This window comes from Pristiophorus japonicus, chromosome 3 (genome assembly GCF_044704955.1).
Source record: "Pristiophorus japonicus isolate sPriJap1 chromosome 3, sPriJap1.hap1, whole genome shotgun sequence".
Classification (NCBI taxonomy): domain Eukaryota; kingdom Metazoa; phylum Chordata; class Chondrichthyes; family Pristiophoridae; genus Pristiophorus; species Pristiophorus japonicus.
In genome coordinates this window covers 276,133,579-276,155,468 of record NC_091979.1, presented here as the reverse complement: position 1 = coordinate 276,155,468, position 21,890 = coordinate 276,133,579, and the positions used below count along the sequence as shown (strand labels likewise).

The 21,890-nt window shown below is 42.1% G+C and overlaps 1 protein-coding gene across 2 annotated transcripts in view; it reads left to right on the top strand.

The window, feature by feature from the left end:
* The window catches only part of uros (uroporphyrinogen III synthase), a 36,608-nt gene extending 21,212 nt beyond the window's left edge, over positions 1-15,396 (top strand). For both annotated transcript variants that reach the window (XM_070876749.1, XM_070876748.1), the window contains exons 7-10: positions 762-845; positions 2,720-2,805; positions 9,102-9,200; positions 14,764-15,396. In XM_070876749.1, the coding sequence (XP_070732850.1) occupies positions 762-845; positions 2,720-2,805; positions 9,102-9,200; positions 14,764-14,883 (389 nt within the window). In that variant the 3' untranslated portion in view covers positions 14,884-15,396. The remainder of the gene's footprint in view (positions 1-761; positions 846-2,719; positions 2,806-9,101; positions 9,201-14,763) is intronic.
* Positions 15,397-21,890: the final 6,494 nt, after the last annotated feature.

The following is a 21,890-nucleotide window of genomic DNA, read 5'->3' as shown; positions in this document are numbered from 1 at the left end:
TGAGGATTAGTGCCTTAGAACATAAGAAGTAAAGGCTGTAGTTGTACTGCAGCTACTAGTCTCAGACTAGTATCTGTGGAGTGCAATGTGCAGTTGCCAGACCAAAGCTACACTGCCCACTGCACATTGCTGTGAGTCAGAGGTCAGCCATAAAGGAGCTCTGTCAATATCGGTCAGGGCACATAAGCAGAGCTCTACCACTTGGCCAGCTAATTTTTTATGTTAGCAGAGAGCAGGCTGCAGCATTGGCTTTCACATAACAATGAAACATTTAAAAGTAAATTAAGAAAGTGCCCAGGAGGTTGAGATTTTAAAACTCATATGATGTGTGATAGCCTCCTAGAGGGAATTTCCCATCTGCTGGCCTTAGTATACTTGATCAGATGCTGACTCCCAAGTTATACTACCAGTTTCCCATCGATGGCACCTGAAAACAATTTGTATTGACATGGAGCTGGCAGTGTTAGACTTCACAAAATATATATCCTATATTACGGAGATGAGTTAGAGGAAAAACTCAAAGCTAAAGTTACACTAGAATTGTTACTTTATGTTGCTTCTTTACAGTGTATTACATAGAAAGTACAACGCAGAAACAGGTTGTTCAGCCCAACCAGTCCATATAGATCTGATTTTTCTGGTGCAGGCTTTTTGATTTTGGATTTGCATTTTTTACAACACTGATTATGCTTTGAAGTGCCATGCACAGAAAAAGGATTGTGTCAGAGCCTTTAAAAAAAATATTATCTTGCTTTCTGCAGAAGAATCTTCAAAGTCCCTGCCTCTTCTGTTCCCTTGTGGTGCACTAAAAAGAGAGATACTTCCCAAATGTCTAAGAGAAAACAGTACGTATTAATTTTCTGAGGTAAAAAGAAAACTATTAGCGCTGGAAATGTGTAATGAAAATAGAAAATGCACAGCATATCAATCGGTATCTGAAGGAGAAAGATAGGTTAATGTTTCAGATATGATGTTTCATTAAAACCCATTTCTAATGAAGAAATGGTAACATTTTTATGTTTAGATGCAGATCAAGCTGCTATACATTTATCGTATTTTTTTTAAATCAGAAGCTGTATCTCTTTAATGTAAGTCTGTTCTTACTTGAAGTACAGAAAGAATAGCCTTAAAAAGTGGCCTGTGGTCACTGCTGTTTGTGCATTCTTCATAAGGAACTAATTAAGTTACTTAAAAAAATGCATTATGCTAAGCTTGTGGTAAAAGATTGGGGGGCCGAAATTCATCAGCCACCGCCCACTGCCGCTGACTGCCGCCCATTCCCGCTGACATTCCTCCTGAAGATCCGGCCACTGCCACTGCCACTTTTGGGGTGGCCTGCAGTAGGCGGGAGGGGAGAGCTGCTGGGAACCGCCCTTTGACTTCAGCGGATGGCCGAGTGGTGCAACTGACCTCACGCCTGCCAAGCTCCCAGATTCCTGTGGGTAGGAGTCAGTGGGACTCGGCAGCAGAATGGGGATGCACCGCTGGCTGGAGGCTGGTCTGTCCCCGACGGTAAGTCTGAAGAACCTGAAAAAAAGATAAGTGAAAAAAAATGTCAACAGCCAATTACCTGCATAGGATCCCCTGAAGGTCTTCGGACAGTTTTTGTATTTTTTATTGGTGATTATTTTTTTCAGGTCTTCGACCCTCCGTGGGCCCAATTCCATCCTTGGTGCCACTTGGGCGGCAAGCGCCTCTGGCGCCGAGAATGAGACCTCCCGCCCGCTGCCGCCCAGATTGGTGGCGTACGTCGTTCATTTGCTGCCCACCAACCTTCAAGGGACCTTGGCCATGAATATCTCTCCCAAAGTACCGTCCGGTACATTGCCGGCACTTTGGGCGGTACTTGGGTGGGCGGAGGCCTTGATGAAAATCGGCCCCTGGGTTTATTTTAAACTATTGCAATTGATCATTACTGGTCAATAGTAGATGCAATCTTTGTTTTTCATATTCCTTTTCATTCTCGCCACCTCACCCCAGCGATACTTACCTTTCACAAAAGTCTACAGTGTACTATGATGTTCATCTATTTATGAAATGAGATAGAATGTGCATAAGCAGAATTTTATCCTCCCTCACACTCTCACTGGAAAGCCTTCCCAATCTGGCTAATTGCCATAGTAGGATTCAAACTCAGGCTGTATTTGGGAGTCCAACTCTCCAATGTTGAATCTACTGGACTGTTTCTAAAACTACGTTGTGTTTATCATAGCGCCCATATAACACTGTGGGGTAAATTATGAGTTTGGCACAATGGGAATGCATGCCAGATATTCGATAACATCTGATTCGCAGTTTACATAATGTTCATCCATTAATTTAATTATAGCATTTACCCCTGTATGTATTGTTGTTTACCCACCCGAAACTTATTTTCAAATAAGAGGAGCTTCACAGCAAGTCAATGTAGGAGATTTTCATCCCATCAGTCGGGGCTGGATTAAAACCTAGATCTCAGAAATGCAAGCCTAATTTCTACTCACAGCTTTCCTTTCAGAAATTTCTATTCATTTTTGTATTTTTGCTATAATATGCAAGTGTGTCTTGTAACCTTGTTAAGAATTGATTCTTGTTGATGTAAGGAAATAATGTTCATGAAAATCTGTTCTATTTTTGTGGAAACAGTCTGCACAAATAGGTGATGTGCATCCGTTAGAGCTTTTGCACTGCCAGCTACATATTTTTGCTTTACATTTACAAAAGTCTCCACTAATTTCAGATGTGCCTTTGGAGAGCATCACTGTCTATCAGACATCTCAACATCCTTGCTTCCAGCAGGCTTTGAATAATTATTTTTCAGAACAGGTATGTGATTCAGGTTATACTGCACCAGATATAATGATATTATGTAAGTGAATTGTTCAGTGGACTCTATTAGCCAAAGTCTCCACTCACAAACATCAGTACGTAAAAATAACCTATCTGCTTTAACTGGAGTGAATGTCTTTTCTTAAGGGCTTAATTTGCTCTAAGCACACTGTGCTTAGATGAGTTTTTTCCCCGTTTTTCTTGACATATTCTCAGAAATACACACGTTTACTCAATACATGCTTGTACCGCGGATTTAATTAAGGTAAACGGATTTAATGAAGGTAAACAACTGTGAGCAGCCACTGGTGGTAGGGGCGGGGGGAGAACTTCAATAATAGTGCTCTATTACATTAACCCTGTTTATATACCAGCTATGGCATGTTCAGATTGGCTACAGTCAACATAGAAAGGCCCGCTTTACTGTTTCGGCCCTTCCAATTATTGTAGATAACATGAGCAAATGGAGAAATACCAATCTACAGGTTGGAAGAGCAAACGTCCACTAACAAGAGTCCCCAGCAGACATGGGAGACAATCATATGGAATGTCCATAACCCACGGTACAAAGTGGGGTGCACAAGAAGGTGTAAACTTTGGAGAAATGTGCCAACATAAACAGTGGGGCACATTGGCAGTTAAGTCACAATTAGTATCAGGGATGAATTACCATGAAATGTGATAAAAACAACTGGTTGACTTCTGTCCTTCTGGGAAACTGCCACTCTTTCCAGTCTGTGACACATGTGACTCCAGTCCCACACTATGTGGTTGACTCTAAATGCCTTCAGAGGAAGTAGGAATGGGCAGTAAATGCTGCCCAAGACTCAAAAATATAGGTATGATTGTCAAATACTTTATATTGACCTATATGGATGTGAGAGGCAGTTATCTTACAACTCTTTTGGGTTGAAGACAATTAAACAATTAAATCAAGTGCCCCCTGATTAAAGGGGGGGACACTCCAAAAACGTTCAAACAAGTGCCCCTTGTTCAACAGCTCTACAACTATTTTTATTGCAAACAAAACAAACATTAAATCAAGTGCCCCCTGATTAAAGGCGGGGGGGGGGGGGGGGGGGACACTCCAAACAGTTTTCAAGTGCCCCTTTTTTTTTGTTTTTTGGGGTTTTTTTGTGGGTTTTTTTGGGCACTAAAACCATTGCTGTTCAAGGGGCTCCAGCTGTGAGCCATGTTTGCCTGAAACTCTGCTGCCTATGTCACATCTACATTGTCCTATACTAATTCCCACTCAACCATCACGCTCATATAACACTCTCTAGCCTACATTGGCTCACCATATACAACATATAAAACAGGACAAGAAAAGACCAACTGGTCCATCCAGCCATGGTGCACCACCAACACACCCTCCCAGTCACACAATCTCCTGCGAAAGACAATCTAAAGCAAAACTTTAGACCAGTTTTGGAAAAACTATCAGAAATTCCTCTCCGACCCCAAAATTTATTTCACACAAGGAAATTACAATAATACCTATCTAGGAGTCATGCTCGATTGCATCATGTCATATAGACAGCATCTCCTGAACCTTGGGAAAAAAACTAAAGAGTAGGGTCAACATAATCCAGAAACCTGCTGGGTCCACATGGGGAGCAGACGCTCAAATCCTCCGTATGGCAGCACTCGCCCTGGCGTACTCTACAGCGGAGTACTGCTGTCCGGCATGGCTATCAAGTCCACATGTCAAATCCATTGATGTCCAGCTGAATTCTACTATGAGAATTATCACTGCTACGCTTGTATCGACACCAACACCTTGACTGGCCATGCTACACCAGCAAAGACATGCTGATCCAGGCCAACTTGAACAACCTACCATCAACCCGTCTTGAATCTCGAAGGCCATTTTGGAACGTCACCGAAGCCCTTCAGCAATCTCCCTTCAGCCTTGATGATGAAATGCTTGGAAGAACTGTGACATGCGGAATGGATTCCTTATAGATGACCCCGCAGTACAACCTGAAGGATCAAACCTTCCTCACAAACTGTGGACGATCATTAACTGCCTCAGAACCGGTCATGGTAGATGCTGCCACCTTCTCCATAGGTGGAAGGTTAAAGCATCCCCATCATGCAATTGAGGAGCTCCTAATCAGACACCGGAGCACATCATTGAGCACTGTCCTCGGAGGAAATTCGCATGCAGCCTACAAGATATCCTCGCTGTTACACCGGAAACTTTGGCCTGGATATCTTATTTCGATATTGACATTTTATTTGCTTTGCTACTACCAGTACAAGAACAAGAACAAAATAATATCCTCACGCAGGAACTTGTCCAGTTCCCTTTTGGAGGCCTGTAGAAAATCCAGCCTCACGGAACATTTTAGCACAATATTTTAGAAATTGATGACTTTGTTCGAAAGAAGTACTTCCTGGCATCTATATTTTTTTATTTTGTACTGATGTCCATTCGTACCCCTTCCCTATCTAACGCAAATGACCTATCCACCTGAACACAATCTATTCCTTTTAAACACCTCAATTGTAGACCTTGAAAGTCTACGACATGACGAATGCAATCAATGATGCATTGTAGTGTCAGCTGTGGCTCAGTGGGTAGCACACTCACCTCTGAGTCAGAAGATTGTGGGATCAAGTCCCACGCCAGGGACTTGAGCACATAAATTTAGACTGACACTCCAATGCAGTGCTGAGGGAATGCTACACTGTCGGAGGTGCCATCTTTCAGATGAGACATTAAACCGAGGCACCATCTACTCTCTCACATGGACATAAAAGATCCCATGGCACTATTTCGAAGAAGAGCAAGGGAGTTATCCTTGGTGTTCTGGCCAATATTTATCCCTCAATCAACAAGCCTCAAAAAACTTGGGTTTTGATCTCCCGGACTTGTTGCCCCTCTTTGTGAATCTTTGGAATTCTCTACCCCAAAGGGCTGTGGATGCTGAGTCGTTGTGTATATTCAAGGCTGAGATAGATAGATTTTTGGACTCTAGGGGAATCAATGGATATGGGGATCGGGCGAGAAAGTGGAGTTGAGGTCGAAGATCAGCCATGATCTTATTGAATGGCAGAGCAGGCTTGAAGGGCCGTCTAGCCTACTCCTGTTCCTAATTCTTATGTTCACAAACATAGGGACAGTGGTAGGCCATTCAGCCCCTTAAGCCTGTTCCACCATTCAATGAGATCATGGCTGATCTGTGACCTAACTCCATATACCCACCTTTGGCCCATATCCCTTGACACCTTTGGTTAACAAAAAGCTATCAATTTCGGACTTAAAATTAACAATTGATCTAGCGTCAATTGCCGTTTGCGGAAGAAAGTTCCAAACTTCTACCACCCTTTGTGTGTAGAAGTGTTTCCTAATTTCACTCCTGAAAGGGCTGGCTCTAATTTTTAGACTATGCTCCCTAGTCCTAGAATCCCCTAGAAGCAGTAATAGTTTCTCTCTATCTACCCTATCTGTTCCCCTTAATATCTTGAAAACTTTGATCAGATTACCCCATAACCTTCTAAGTTCTCGGGAATACAACCCTAATTTGTGTAATCTGTCCTCGTAACTTAACCCTTGAAGTCCGGGTATCATTCTGGTAAAGCTACGCTGCACTCACTCCAAGGCCAGTATATCCTTCCTCACGTGTGGTGCCCAGAACTGCTCACAGTACTCAAGGTGTGGTCTAACCAGGTTTTGTATAGCTGCAGCATAACATCTATCTTCTTGTATTATAGTCCTCTAGATATAAAGGCCAGCATTCCATTAACCCTTATGATTATTTTCTGAACCTGTTCATGATATTTTAATGATCTTTGTATCTAGACACCCAAGTCTCTTTGGACCTCCACTGTTTTTAGTTTTTCATTATTCAATTCCGTGGGCTTCTACTTTAGTTAACAGCCTCTTATATGGGACTTTATCAAATGCCTTCTGAAAGTCCATGTAGATAACATCCATAGACACTCCCCCGTCCACTTCTTCAGTCACCTCTTCAAAAAATTCAATCAGGTTTGTCAGGCGTGACCTACCCTTTATAAATCCATGCTGGCTCTCTCTGTTCAACTGAAAATTTGAGATGTTCAGTCACCCTATCCTTAATTATAGACTCTAGCAACCTCCCGACAACAAATGTTAGGCTAACTGGTCTACAATTCCCTGGTTTCCCTTTCTCACTATTCTTAAATAGTGGAGTGACGTGCGCAATTTTCCAATCTAATGTTCTTGTGTTCCTCCAAAGTATTAAACATTGACAAAATTGGTCAACACCCATGCTGGGTTCTTTATGCAAGATCTCAATTTGTCAATTCCCTCCAGGTTTTTAATACCAGTTTTAAATGGGACAAATCAACATGATTTGGGAATGAAGTAAATTTGTATGTTCCAGATTGATTATTGCTAAACAAGAGAGTAACAAGTCAAAAGAAGCTTTAATGCCAGGATTGTGCATTAATGTGCATTTAGACATATTGGGCTAGAAATTCGGTTTTCAGTGAAAACTGTATTTTTTTGCCAAAATTACCGTTTTCACTTCGCTATCAGGCCAGAAATTCAACCATTAATTTGCGCAGCGGTAAAATTCAGCGTTGCAAACCGCTACCCTCGACAACTTTAGTCCGAGGCCAATACCGTTGTGAGGGATAAATTGTACGAGTTGCAAATAGGTGGTCAGAATTATGCTGAAGGTAGTGAACTAATCAGTATTAGGAGGGTCTGAGAAATTGCCTATGTATGCAACACTTGCTTATATAGGTATAGCACACTTAAAACTTATTAAATCGTATCCTTAACCTTAGTAACACTCAAACAGCTGAAGTCAGCAGTTTTTGATTAGAAGTCTGAGGAAGAGATAAGGAAGCTAGTAGTTTGGTACAGCCACATTGGGCGTCGTATAGACTGGGTAAGAGGGCAAAATGGAACAACACAATAATGGGAGATGGGCAATTGCATATACCACTCAGAGCCAGTCTGATAAGAGTCGACAAATCAGTGTAACTCCGCTGATAGCAATAGACCTATCAATGATTTTGTAGGAGGGTAGCTCCTCTCCAAAAACTATATAAATTATACTTGAAAACTCTTGTATTTCGGAGGTTTAGACTGAACCTACCCGTGCATTGCTCGTAATAAAGCTGGTAAACCTGAGGTTTCGTTTGTTTACTTCCGTGGTCGTTATACAGTGGGAGCTGGGCGAGGTGTCGATTAACTATATCAGTTAATCCACACCGAGGAAGAGAAGCCTTCTTTTTACCCCAACAGATTGGCGAGGTGTCGACTACCGATATCAGATAGTCCGCCCTGAGGGAGAGAAGCCTCCATTTTACCCCTACACGCGGAAAAACACCAAAATATAAATTGGAAAAAAATTAAACTTCATAAAACATTTAAAGACACTTATCTATCGAATCGCTGAAAAAGAATTAAAAAAATAAAAACTTTACTTACCTTTTTGCAGGTTTTCATACTTACCACTGCTGGCAGGACTGCTACGACAGGTTTTTCCCTGTTGGTATTCTGAGCGCAAAATACGGGTGCGGTGAGAACCAAATTTTTGGCGAAAACGCTATTTTGGGTCTTGCACGGCGGCGTCTTCTGCCCAGTGGTACGTGGAAAGCGAAGCCCCAAAACTTCACTGAATTTTCCGCCAACCGGGTTTTTACCAAAAAAGATGAAATAGCACCAAAAACCCTGTCGCAAAATTGCCGAATTTCTAGCCCATTAACTCCCAAGTGCAAGAGCATGGATGAAATATGATATTGTTTCTTTAATGCTAATAGACAAAATTACTATCTCTTGATGCACACTTAAATATGTATACTGGCTCTAACACACAAATCAAATTAACCCTCTAGAAATAACTGTTGAGAATGTTAGTGTTTAATATATTCATATGGCATTCCAATGTCCACTGTTTTAAGGAAGATGTTAACCCATCTAAAATAAATAGGATTACAACTCTATTAAATTGTGAACATTACAATTTCGTATAAACATATTACGTATTTGTATATTAATGTCGCTCAGACATTCTAATACATCTATCATGACAAAAAAACAACAGTTCATGATCCTATTATATAGGCTGTGCTTCAACCAAAAATCAGAATCCACATGGTGTAATTTTTCATGTTTATAAATGAACAGTATAAATAGAATATATAATTGTAATACTGTTCATTTTCACTGATTAGGATGATTGATATAAGATTGCAATTAATGATACTACTCTTTCAAGTGATATTTTCTCAGAAGTACACAATTTGGAACTGGAGAGAAAAACACATTTATCTATTTTCCTTTTTTCCACCAGGGAATCCCAGAAAGCATCACCTTTTTCAGTCCTTCTGGTGTCAAGTTTTGCCTGGAGACTATTAAAAAATTGGCAGGAGATTTCATTGATCAAATTAAGGTAAATTTAAGGTGAAATGCCTCTCGTGTTGTGATCGAGTGAGCTTATCCCATTGATAAAGCTCATATTGATAGGTACCATAGAGCCGATTCAGCAATTGCATGTTCACAGAGCACATCCTTGCATTCTGGGAGCATGCCTCACTGAATAAGGTAAACAAGCCCAAGCTCCCGATTCACAATGCATTAAATTCAGTGAGGAAAACATTTTCTCATTTTTTGGAGCCCTAGCACAGAGTGTATGTAACCTTATTAGATCTCTTTTTTTAGTCGATTCCATTTCAATTTTATTCAAATTGATCCCACATCAAAATCAGCGATCTTCTTCACCTGTTTACTAATTCAGCGCGAGTTGTCCATTTATACTAAGCATTACTGGAATCTCATGCTCTGGGTGTTATAAGATTGATTCTTAAAGGTATGGCTGACAGTTCAGTACAACATTGAAAGTTTTATGTTTTGTAATTTTCACATAGCTGTATCTGAATTATTTGTTGCTGGTGTTTATTGCTGCATTTCCCATTGCAAGACCATTTTTGCAGATAAGTTTTCCGACAACAGTATTGCTTACAGCAAATGCTTCATTAACATGCAAAATTCTATTTTGTATTACAATGGCAGTGGTGGATTTGCAAAAGGAAGAGGAGTTTATGGAGAAGGAATGAAGGCTGGTGCAATTACTCCTCAGGCGTTTACACCCACTCGCTCTCAATCCAGGAGCCAAATCTTCAGACATTATTAGTACACCTAACAGGAGGTCTGAAGAGTCATGCCTCCACCATTTATGCTTCACAAGAGAGACTATCAAGGCGTTATGCGATCTCCCAAGCTCGACCTACGCACAAAGTCTACCATAGGAATAGCCTGCCCATGACTGGGACAACCAGGGGGCAGGCTATCTTAGATCTGGTCCTGTGTAATGAGACAGGATTACTAAACGGCCTCCTAGTAAAGGATCCCCTTGGAATGAGTGATCATAGCATGATTGAATTTCAAATTCAGATGGAGGGTGAGAAAGTTGGATCTCTAACCAGCATACTAAGCTTAAATAAAGGAGACTATGAAGGTATGAGGGCAGAGTTGGCTAAAGTGGATTGGGAAAATAGATTAAAGTGTAGGATGGTTGATGAACAGTGGTGTACATTTAAGGAGATATTTCACAACTCCCAAGAAAAATATATTCCAGTGAGGAGGAAAGGGTGTAAGAGAAAAGATAGCCATCCGTGGCTAACTAAAGAAATAAAGGATGGTATCCATTTAAAAACAAGGGCATACAAAGTGGCCAAAACTAGTGGGAGGACAGAAGATTGGGAAGCCTTTAAAAGCCAGCAAAGAATGACTAAAAAAATGATTAAGAAAGGGAAGATAGACTATGAAAGTAAACTAGCACGAAATATAAAAACAGATAGCAAGAGTTTCTATAGGTATATAAAATGAAAAAGAGTGGCTAAAGTAAATGTTAGTCCCTTAGAGGATGAGACCATGGAATTAGTAATGGGGAACATGGAGATGGCAGAAACTCTAAACAAATATTTTGTATCAGTCTTTACGGTAGAGGACACTAACAATATTCCAACAGTGGATAGTCAAGGGCTTATAGGGAGGGGGGAGGAACTTAACACAATCACAATCACTAAAGAGGTGGTACTCAGTAAGATAATGGCAGATAAATCCCCTGAACCTCATGGCTTACATCGTAGGGTCCTAAGAGAAATAGCGGCAGAGATTGTGGGTGCATTGGTTGTAATTTACCAAAATTCCCTGGATTCTGGGGAGGTCCCAGCAAATTGGAAAACTGCAAATGTAATGCCCCTATTTAAAAAAGGAGGCAGACAAAAAGCAGGAAACTATAGACCAGTTAGCCTAACATCTGTGGTTGGGAAAATGTTGGAGTCCATTATTAAAGAAGCAGTAGCGCGACATTTGGAAAAGCAAAATTCGGTCAGGCAGAGTCAGCATGGATTTATGAAGGGGAAGTCATGTTTGACAAATTTGCTGGAATTCTTTGAGGATGTAACGAACAAGGTGGATAAAGGGGAACCAGTGGATGTGTATTTGGACTTCCAGAAGTCTTTTGACAAGGTGCCATATAAAAGGTTACTGCACAAGATAAAAGTTCATGGGGTTGGGGGTAATATATTAGCATGGATAGAGAATTGGCTAACTAACAGAGAACAGAGAGTCGGGATAAATGTTTCATTCTCTGGTTGGCAACCAGTAACCAGTGGGGTGCCGCAGGGATCAGTGCTGGGACCCCAACTATTTACAATCTATATTAATGAATTGGAAGAAGGGAGTGGGTGTAACGTAGCCAAGTTTACTGACGATACAAAGATGGAAGGTAAAGCAATGTGTGAGGACACAAAAAATCTGCTAAAGGACATAGACAGGCTAAGTGAGTGGGCAAGAATTTGGCAGATGGAGTATAATGTTGGAAAGTGTGAGGTCATGCACTTTGACAGAAAAAAATCAAAGAGCAAGCAATTATTTAAATGGAGAAAGCTTGCAAAGTGTTGCAGTACAGCGGGACCTGGGGATACTTGTGCATGAAACACAAAAGGATAGTATGCACGTACAGCAAGTGATCAGGAAGGCCAATGGAATCTTGGCCTTTATTGCAAAGGGGATGGAGTATAAAAGCAGGGAAATCTTGCTACAGCTATACAGGGTATTGGTGAGGCCACACCTGGAATACTGCGTGCAGATTTGGTTTCCATATTTACGAAAGGATATACTTGCTTTGGAGGCAGTTCAGAGAAGGTTCACTAGGTTGATTCCAGAGATGGGGGGGTTGACTATGAGGAAAGGTTGAGTAGGTTGGGCCTCTACTCATTGGAATTCAGAAGAATGTGAGGTGATCTTATTGAAATAGCAGCACATTTGGAAAGCAGTGATGGGATCGGTCCAAGTCAGCATGGAATTATGAAAGGGAAATCCTGCTTGACAAATCTTCTAGAATTTTTTGAGGATGCAACTGGTAGAATGGTCAAGGGAGAACCAGTGGATGTGGTGTATTTGGACTTTCCAAAGGCTTTTGACAAGATCCCACACAAGAGATTGGTGTGCAATTTTAAAGCACGTGGTATTGGGGGTACTATACTGTCATGGATAGAGAACTGGTTGGCAGACAGGAAGCAGAGAGTCGGGATAAACGGGTCCTTTTCAGAATGGCAGGCAGTGACTAGTGGGGTGCCGCAGGGCTCAGTGCTGGGATCCCAGCTATTTACAATATACATTAATGATTTGGATTCGGGAATTGGATGTAATATCTCCAAGTTTACAGATGACACTAAGCTGGGTGGCGTTGTGAGCTGTGAGGAGGACGCTAAAAGGCTGCAGGGTGACTTGGACAGGTTAGGTGAGTGGGCAAACGCGTGGCAGATGCAGTATAATGTGGATAAATGAGAGGTTATCCACTTTGTGGGCAAAAACACAAAGGCAGAATATTATCTGAATGGCGGCAGATTAGGAAAAGGAGGTGCAACGAGACCTGGGTGTAATGGTACATCAGTCATTGAAAGTTGGCATGCAGGTACAGCAGGCGGTGAAGAAGGCAAATGGTATGTTGGCCTTCATAGCTAGGGGATTTGAGTATAGGAGCAGGAAGGTCTTACTACAGTTGTACAGGGCCTTGGTGAGGCCTCACCTGGAATATTGTGTTCAGTTTTGGTCTCCTAATCTGAGAAAGGACGTTCTTGCTATTGAGGGAGTGCAGCGAAGGTTCACCAGACTGATTCCCGGGATGGCAGGACTGACATATGAGGAGAGACTGGATCGACTGGGCCTGTATTCACTGGCGTTTAGAAGGATGAGAGGGGATCTTATAGAAACATAAAATTCTGACGGGACTGGACAGGTTAGATGCAGGAAGAATGTTTCCGATGTTGGGGAAGTCCAGAATCCGGGGCCATAATCTAAGGATAAGGGGTAAGCCATTTAGGACTGAAATGAGGAAAAACTTCTTCACTCAGAGAGTTGTTAACCTGTGGAATTCCCTACCGCAGAGAGTTGTTGATGCCAGTTCATTGGATATATTCAAGAGGAAATTAGATATGGCCCTTACGGCTAAAGGGATCAAGGCGTATGGAGAGAAAGCAGGAAAGGGATACTGAAGTGAATGATCAGCCATGATCTTATTGAATGGTGGTGCAGGCTCGAAGGGCCGAATGACCTACTCCTGCACCTATTTTCTATGTTTCTATGAAACGTATAAGATTATGAGGGGGCTTGACAAGTTGGATGCAGAGAGGATGTTTCCACTGATGGGGGAAACTAGAACTAGAGGGCTAAATCTTAGGATAAGGGGCCGCCCATTTAAAACTGAAATGAGGAGAAATTTCTTCTCTCAGAGGGTTGTAAATCTGTGGAATTTGCTGCCTCAGAGAGCTGTGGAAGCTGAGACATTGAATAAATTTAAGACAGAAATTGAGTTTCTTAAATGATAAGGGGTTATGGGGAGCAGGCAGGGAAGTGGACCTGAGTCCATGATCGGATTAGCTATGATCGTATTAAATGGCGGAGCAGGCTCGAGGGGCTGTATGGCCTACTCCTGCTCCTATTTCTTATGTACTTATGTTCTTATGACTGAATGTTACCACAGCATTGTATTTTACACACCCAGATCCTTCTAAGTTAGCATTGGTGAAATTTGCCACATCAGTCAGCCTTCAGTCCACCATTGCATAAACAAGTGACAGAAGCCTTCTTTGAGAAGAAAACACTTCATGGAAAGGCAACTACAATATGAAAAGGTGCAGAACTTTATCAGGTGTCAAGGCTTCCAAAAGTGCAAGGGCTCAATAATGACATACACCTTTGCCCTTGCACTGGCTGCTATTGTCCACTAACTGCCACTTCAGTTTTCTGAGGGCTAGCTGGATTGGGCTCATGTAGCATTACTTAGAAAGATACTCCCTCATCTGTACATCCACTTGCAATGCCTCAATTGCTGAGATTCTCTTGCAGATGGTCAGCGTGGGCACAAACTCTTGGTCACCACTTAGGTGCGCAAAGCCAACCTTCAAGGTTTTCTTAAGCCAACACCCTAGCCTCCAAGCCAGAAGTGAGAGCCTTGTAAATTAAAATCTCAGATCTCACTAGCAGAAGTCAGTGTCTGTGAAGGAAACTGCATCTGTGCTTTGGACCGCTATCTCACGAGCCCCTGCCCCAAGTATATCCCATTGAGCTACCACTAGTTCTATGGTGGTCTGCAGGTTTCCCAGTTTATTTTGTAGTACTGCACAGGTGTCAAAGCAGCACTTATGCACAGTTTATGACATACCATGCAGGAAATTCTGAACATTCTCAAAGGACTGCAAAAAGTGCTTCATTAATGAGCTCCTCTCTGTAGGAAACCCTGTAAGTTAAGAATCTGCAAGCTCTGCACCAGGACCTGACCCTCAGATCAGGTTGTTCATGCTTCTCTACGCCTATCTCCACTTGTCCCTTCTCACTTGAGCTCCTCCTAACCCAGCAACTAAATTGAGTGAAGGATTTTATATTCATTCAGCTGTGTTAGGTGAAAATTAGGACATTGTTATATTGTTTTATTGTTTTTGTTACAGTTTGCAGCAATAGGACCAACAACAGCTGAAGCCATGGCAACAGAGGGACTGACTGTGAGCTGTACTGCTGAAAAACCTACACCACAAGATCTGGCCGCTAGTATAAGAAGAGTGCTCTAGCAAAGCACAGAGTACAAATTAGTAAACAGTTGCTTATCTCCTAGGGATAAACTATTTGCTTAGTTATCATCTGTTCTTGCTTTAGATTGCATTGTATTTCCTTTCATTGTAAAATTACAAATCATGACAGTTCCATCTGATTTTGAACTGTTTGTAATCAATTCCCTGAAAACACATCTGTGATGGTGCAGTTTCTTAACATGATTTTCTCAATGTATTTATATAATTAAGTCGAAATTTGCTGAAAAAGTAACAGAGTGTGAACAACGCACGCGGTTATTAACGTACAAATTGGCCAGCAACTTGTGGCATGGAAGAGATACCCCATGAACTGTGGATCACCACAGGTTGCTGGACAATTTGCGCCACTCTGCCCTTAGCCTCGTGAAAACAACAGCACACCCTCAACCTCCCCATGCGTTTCATGAAGTTGCTGAATTTGCACATTAATAACATAGTAAACTCACCGCAGAAAGTTAAGTCTAGTAATTAAAAACGTAAGTACTCTTTTAATGAGATTGTAATTGTTAATGACTGCCAATCAATCTCTCTGGCCCAGAAAGTAAACAATCAAAGTGTGGAGTCTCATTCCTTTAGGTACTGAATTGTAGTTGAAGTTTTTAAAATCATCAAAATTTTAATTTTTTTTAATGCACTTTCTTATTTTTTCCTTCCTGTCTCTATTTTCTCTCTCCCCTAGACTAATTTTTCATTCCTGCTCTTTATTTCTCTTTCTGTACCTGATTGGACATTGAATTCGCTCACTAGTTCATGTTCCTTCTCAGTCCTTCCTCTGTTTCTTTCTCAATCCTTAAATCTCATTGATTAAGCAGATACACTGTTGGTCCTACTTTTCACCAAGGTCACAAGTGCCCTGTTGCCCTCACCATTACCAGCTCGCACTTCAAGGGGAAATATTTTTGGAGCTTAAAGTCCAACTAACCAGGCCACTCCAGCAATTTCCGGCCCATTATATAGCAAGCGGCTGAATCAAAAGCTGATAAGATTGGTAAAAAAAATCCTGCATGTGTGAATCCCTCAGAAATTGCGTGTTGGTTAGTCCCAATGATACAAAGATATAAGAAATCCCTTTTAAAGGGCTGTATAATAAGTAGTATCAAGTCTACGATGCACAATCATTTTATATATTTGCAATATGTTTTGAGAAATCTTGATTATTAAAATCAATGTGAGAGTCTTGCAGTGCTGTAATACAGACAAAAAATGTTATTGGTCTGTAACCTTTACCAGCACTTCACAATCAGAAGAGGAATTTTAGTGTAGTGGGGATAAGGTGTCAAGGAAGTATGTGTGGGCAATCTCTCTGTATGTAACTGAATGAAATGCTTATAAATGAGTTTGATGGTAACATTGTTAAATTATATACATTAATAGTATAAGGTTTAAGCATTGAGATTCAGGGCAGAATTCTATATTGCAGTCGGCTACTATATATGACACGGTGAATAATTGCTTCCCATTAGGCAATAGTCCATGTTTCTATTTACAAGTGTAAATCTTTATTCATGGTTCCTTTTGCTTTCCTATGACATTGTCTTGTTCTTCTGTGTTGCCCTTGGAATGGCAGCCAGAGCAAAGATATGTCTGGGTTATTTCATTTCAAAAAACATTCTGGGCTGAATCTTAACTCCCAAGGGTTGGGATTGTGTCAGGTTAAAATGCAAAAATTCTAAAACAGGAATCTCGAACCCGTCCACTTCTGGTTTTAATGGAGACGAGAGGCAGGCAACCAATCAGCTCATGAGAGGCGAGTTGGCCATTTAAATATGATAATGAGGCTGCCTGCCTTCATTTCAACAGTCATTCTGTTTTTAACTCATGTCGGCCGGGTTTTCTAGGCCTCGTGACCCTGGCAGGTGTAAGGAGACAAGAAGGGCTGCATCCATGAGGCATGGAGGAGCAGGAGTGTTTCTTCCTTGCCCAACAAATTACACAGTAAACCCCACCGCCCCATGATCTGTCTGCTCCCCCCGACGACCACCAGACCCCCTCCCCTTCTCCGACCACCATGGGATCCTCCACCCCCCCTTCTTGGGTTTAAGCCCCAATACAGATTTGATTGCATAATCTAGGCTGACACTTGAATTACTGAGGGGGTGCTGCACTGTCAGAGATGCTGTCTTTCAGATGATACATTAAACCGAGGCCCTGTTTGTCAGTTTAGTTGAAGAAGAATCTCATACTATTCAAAGAACAGGAAGTGCTTCCATTGTTCAAGCCAATTCCGCTCCCCGCCTCAGCCGACACTGATAAAAATTATCATTCATTCATTTGCTATTTATGGGAAATTGCTGTATGCAATTTGGCTGCTGCAATTGCTTACAGAAAAACAGTAACTACGCTTCAAAAAGTAATTTATTGACTGCAAAGCACTTTGGGATAGCATCATTTATGTCTCCATGATGATATACTTTTTTGAACGTGCAAAAGGAAAGGAGAAAAGACAATCCAATCCATCCATGCTCACTCTTTCCAACACTGCGTGAGCAACTGCTGGTAATGCTAACTCTTAGGGGTGGCAAAAAAAAACCCTCTGGCCAATTTCACTTAAAATTCTTAGAGGACATAGTTTCAGAATAAGGGGCCACCCATTTAAGACTGAGATGAGGAGGAATTTCTTCTCTGAAAGGGTTGTAAATCTGTGGAATTCTCTGCCCAGAGAGCTGTGGAGGCTGGGTCATTGAATATATTTAAGGCAAAGATAGACAGATTTTTGAGCGATAAGGGAGTAAAGGGTTATGGGGAGCGGGCAGGGAAGTGGAGCTGAGTCCATGATCAGATAAGCATTGATCTTATTAAATAGTGGAGCAGGCTCGAAGGGCCAGGTGCTCCTATTTCTTATGTTCCAGACTCCCCAATAACAAAAGGTTGAACTTGCATCATGGATAAAGCTGTAGATAATTTACCTGTAGATATTTTGCAATGAACTTTTATTTTTTTCCTTTTTGAGTTTGCCTTTCCCACTTTTTAAATATTTCTGTCTGTCTTTTTCCTTCTCTGTTTCATTGGGGCCTACCAGTAACTCTTGGTAAGAAAAGGTGCTTGCATGCTGTCCTTGTACCCTCCAAATTTTACTGCAGTTTTGCCAAAGAAAATGATCACAACAGGCTGCAATCTTGCAGAATAGTTTGGTCAACGCACCTTCTGCTGAAAACCTCTGTTAGATATACGTAAGCTGAATAGAAACTGGCACTGATTGATTTTAGAAAAATAAAATTTAAGTGCTAAAGGTAATGTTTAAAGAATACTTATGAACCAGAGTTAGAACAAATTAAATGCTACTTACAAACGTGGGAACAAATGAACAAATTGGCATTTCACAACCAATTAAATACTGTTTGAAGTGTAGTCACTGTTAACCAACATCATTAAAAAAAACAGATTATCTGGTCATTAATACATTGTTGCTTGTGGAACCTTGCTGTGCGCAAATTGGCTGCTGCGTTTCTTACATTAAACAATGACTACACTTCATTGGCTGTAAAGCGCTTGGGGACATTGAGGTTATGAAAGACACTACATAAATGCAATTTTTTAAAATAAAAGCATGGCCCCATAAACAACAGTGAGATCATTGACTTGAATCTGATTTAGTGGCATTAATTGAGGGATAAATTTGGTGAGGACATCAGAAGAACTATCCTGATCTTCAAAAGTACTCCAGGATCTTATGTTCACGTAAACAGGAGGCAGGGCCTCAGTTTAATATTTCATCTGAAAGACAGCACGTTCAACAATTACATACTCTCAATACACGGTAAAGTGTATTGGCACATCCTGAGGTTGTGAAAGTCACTATATAAATGCAAGTATTTCTTTCTTTACTGCACTGAAGATTCAGCCCAGATAAGGTGCACAAGTCCTGCAATGAAGCTTGAACCAATGGCTGTCTGACTCAGATAAGAGCGCTACCACTGAGCCAAGCTAACACAGTGGTTACAGGGAGTTCGGGACAGGAAATCTGGAAGTTTTGATTTTCCAAACAGGATGTCTTTTTAATTTTAGTGGTTCCCCATCTGGCAGCCAGCCTGATTGACAGGCTGCTTAGCTTAGGGTGGGGAAAGCCTGCAGCATAAGGCCGCAACCAAGGAGCAGAGATCAGATAGGGAGGAAGGGAGTAGTTATGTTTGGGGTATCAGCATGTGGACGCATGGATGTCATGGTTGCAGGGGTTCAGGTCGTGGTTGTGAGGGAGATTGGGGCGGGTTGATAGTCGGCGATCACGGAGCTGGAAGTAGGTAAGCTTGTTGGGCATGAAGGAAATACTCCTGGTCCACAAGCAATGTTGTAAATGCATTTACCTTATGAATTCAGCCCTTGTCGACTTATTTTGCCTGCCGGGTTTCCAGCGGCCTTGGAAACCCAGCCAAAATGGGTAAAAATGAAAAGCCTGTAAAAATGCCTCAAAAGATTTTACCAACTAACCCGCTTCCTGAGAGCAGATTGGTCGCTTGCCTCCCAGTCCGCCTCCATTAAAACCGGAAGTGGCTGGGGGCACGGAGCAGGAGTTCTGGACGGGAAACCCTGAAGTACGGTTCAATGCAGGTTGGGGTTGTCCCAACTCGACCGACGCACCCGACCCAAACCCACCCGTTCTTGAACGTTAAAATTACCCTGTGTTAAAATCCTGTCATCTTGTTTACTAGTTTTGAGAAATAGTCATTGGTTACCAAGTGTGACAAAGATAGTAAGACAAAATATCCTGGTACAATTCAGGTTCTCACCAGATACTTTTACTCATGCTCAGTGCAAAAGATGACTCCCGTAAGCACGTTCCTGCTCCCTATGAACCAAAGTGTGACTTTATGCACTAAGCTTTGATAATGTAAAGTATCAAGGGTACACTTCATGCTTCTCTGTCCTTTTAACTAATGGACAAATAACACTAAAAAACAAAATATTTCAGACTAAGCTATAAATCTGGTTTATTAAAATTAGATGAAAGCAAGAGAATATTTCACTTGATTACAATGTTATGTTTTCGATATGACATCACAAATACACAGGCTGTAAGATGGCTAATTACTTCAGGAAGCCTGTCAGGTGACCTGACCTGTTCTTGTAAATAGCAATGGCTTCAATGCCACAATAGTCCACTAGGTGGAGCTATATATATATATATATATATATTACACTTCTCCCTCCTTAAAGAAGAAGTAATTATAACAAACAATCATCATACATAACTTGCATGGTTATACATAACAAAGGATATGGACTTATTTTGCCATATTTACAAATCAAGCTTAACCACTTGTTTTCTGTTTCGAAAAGGATACCTTCGCTCTCGAACAGAACCTTGGAAACGTGTCGAACTTAGACTCATTCGAGGCTAATCCTGAGGAACGTTTTCCTCCAAGGGTTGCCCTTGATTTACATTTGAACTCTGCAACTTCAGAATGTTTGTCTGCCTGACTCGGACTCAGACTTAAATTCTGACTTTCTCTTGGACTTGTTTCCAGTACTTTTGATGTAGGATATATTACTGGTACTTCACTTGTATCAAAACTATCTGATAGTCAGAAATAATCGAATCATTCCAACCTTCAACTCCTTCCACATCTGTAAGGAAAATGTGATCAATGTGAACAAACCTAACCTGTCCATGATCAAACATCTTGACCAAATATGTGCGAGGAACACATAGCTTCACCACTCTTCCTGGTAACCACTTCAACCAATTATGGAGATAATTCCTTCACTCACTTTCTGATTTAATTTCACACTTCTCTCTTTTACTCTATCTCTTTTTGCCTTAATTGTTTCTCTTCTATGGACTGTGCTAAGTTTGGTTTTAACAACGAGAATCTGGTTCGTGGCTGTCGTTTGAGAAACAACTCTGCTGGTGTATGAGGAGTATTACGATACGTAATTTAAAAATTAGCCAATTTGTGGTCCAATGACAACTGTCATTTCTTTGGATTTGGATCCAACATCTGTTGGATGAGGGTAGTTGGTGAGAGGCGGGAGCAGCGTCAGAGCGGCCTATAAAGGCCCAGCGGGAGCTCGAGAGCCAGCGGCAGTTGGTGAGAGGCGGGAGCAGCGTCGGAGCGGCCTATAAAAGGCCCAGCGGGAGCTCGAGAGCCAGCGGCAGTTGGTGAGGGGCGGGAGCAGTGTAGGAGCGGCCTATAAAAGGCCCAGCGGGAGCTCGAGAGCCAGCGGCAGTTGGTGAGAGGCGGGAGCAGCGTCGGAGCGGCCTATAAAAGGCCCAGCGGGAGCTCGAGAGCCAGCGGCAGTTGGTGAGAGGCAGGAGCAGTGTCGGAGCGGCCTATAAAAGGCCCAGTGGGAGCTCGAGAGCCAGCGGCGGTTGGTGAGAGGCGGGAGCAGTATCGGAGCGGCCTATAAAAGGCCCAGCGGGAGCTCGAGAGCCAGCGGCAGTTGGTGAGAGGCGGGAGCAGCGTCGGAGCGGCCTATAAAGGCCCAGCGGGGGCTTGAGAGCCAGCGGCAGTTGGTGACAGGCGGGAGCAGTGTCAGAGCGGTCTATAAAAGGCCCAGCGGGAGCTCGAGAGCCAGCAACAGTTGGTGAGAGGCGGGAGCAGTGTCGGAGTGGCCTATAAAGGCGGACTTGTGCAGCTACAGCGGGAGAGAAAGCAAAAAAGTAGTAGAAAGAATCAAAAGGTGACGTCACAGCCAAGGGGGTAAGTGATTGGCTGGTGATTGGTGAGTAGCTTATCTTTTTAATTTTTATATCAGTAAGTAAACTGTAACATTGTTGTTACCAATTTAAGGGTATCTAAGGGTTAAGGCATGGCAGGAGAGCTTGGTCACGTGATATGCTCCTCCTGTACCATGTGGGAACTCAGGGACACTTCCGGTGTCCCTGACGACTACGTGTGTGAGAAGTGTATCCGCCTCCATCTCCTGACGGACCTCATTGCGGAATTGGAGCTGAGGGTGGATTCACTCTGGAGCATCCACGATGCTGAGAATGACATAAGTGGCACGTGTAGTGAGTTGGTCTTACCGCATGAGAAGGATCCACAGCC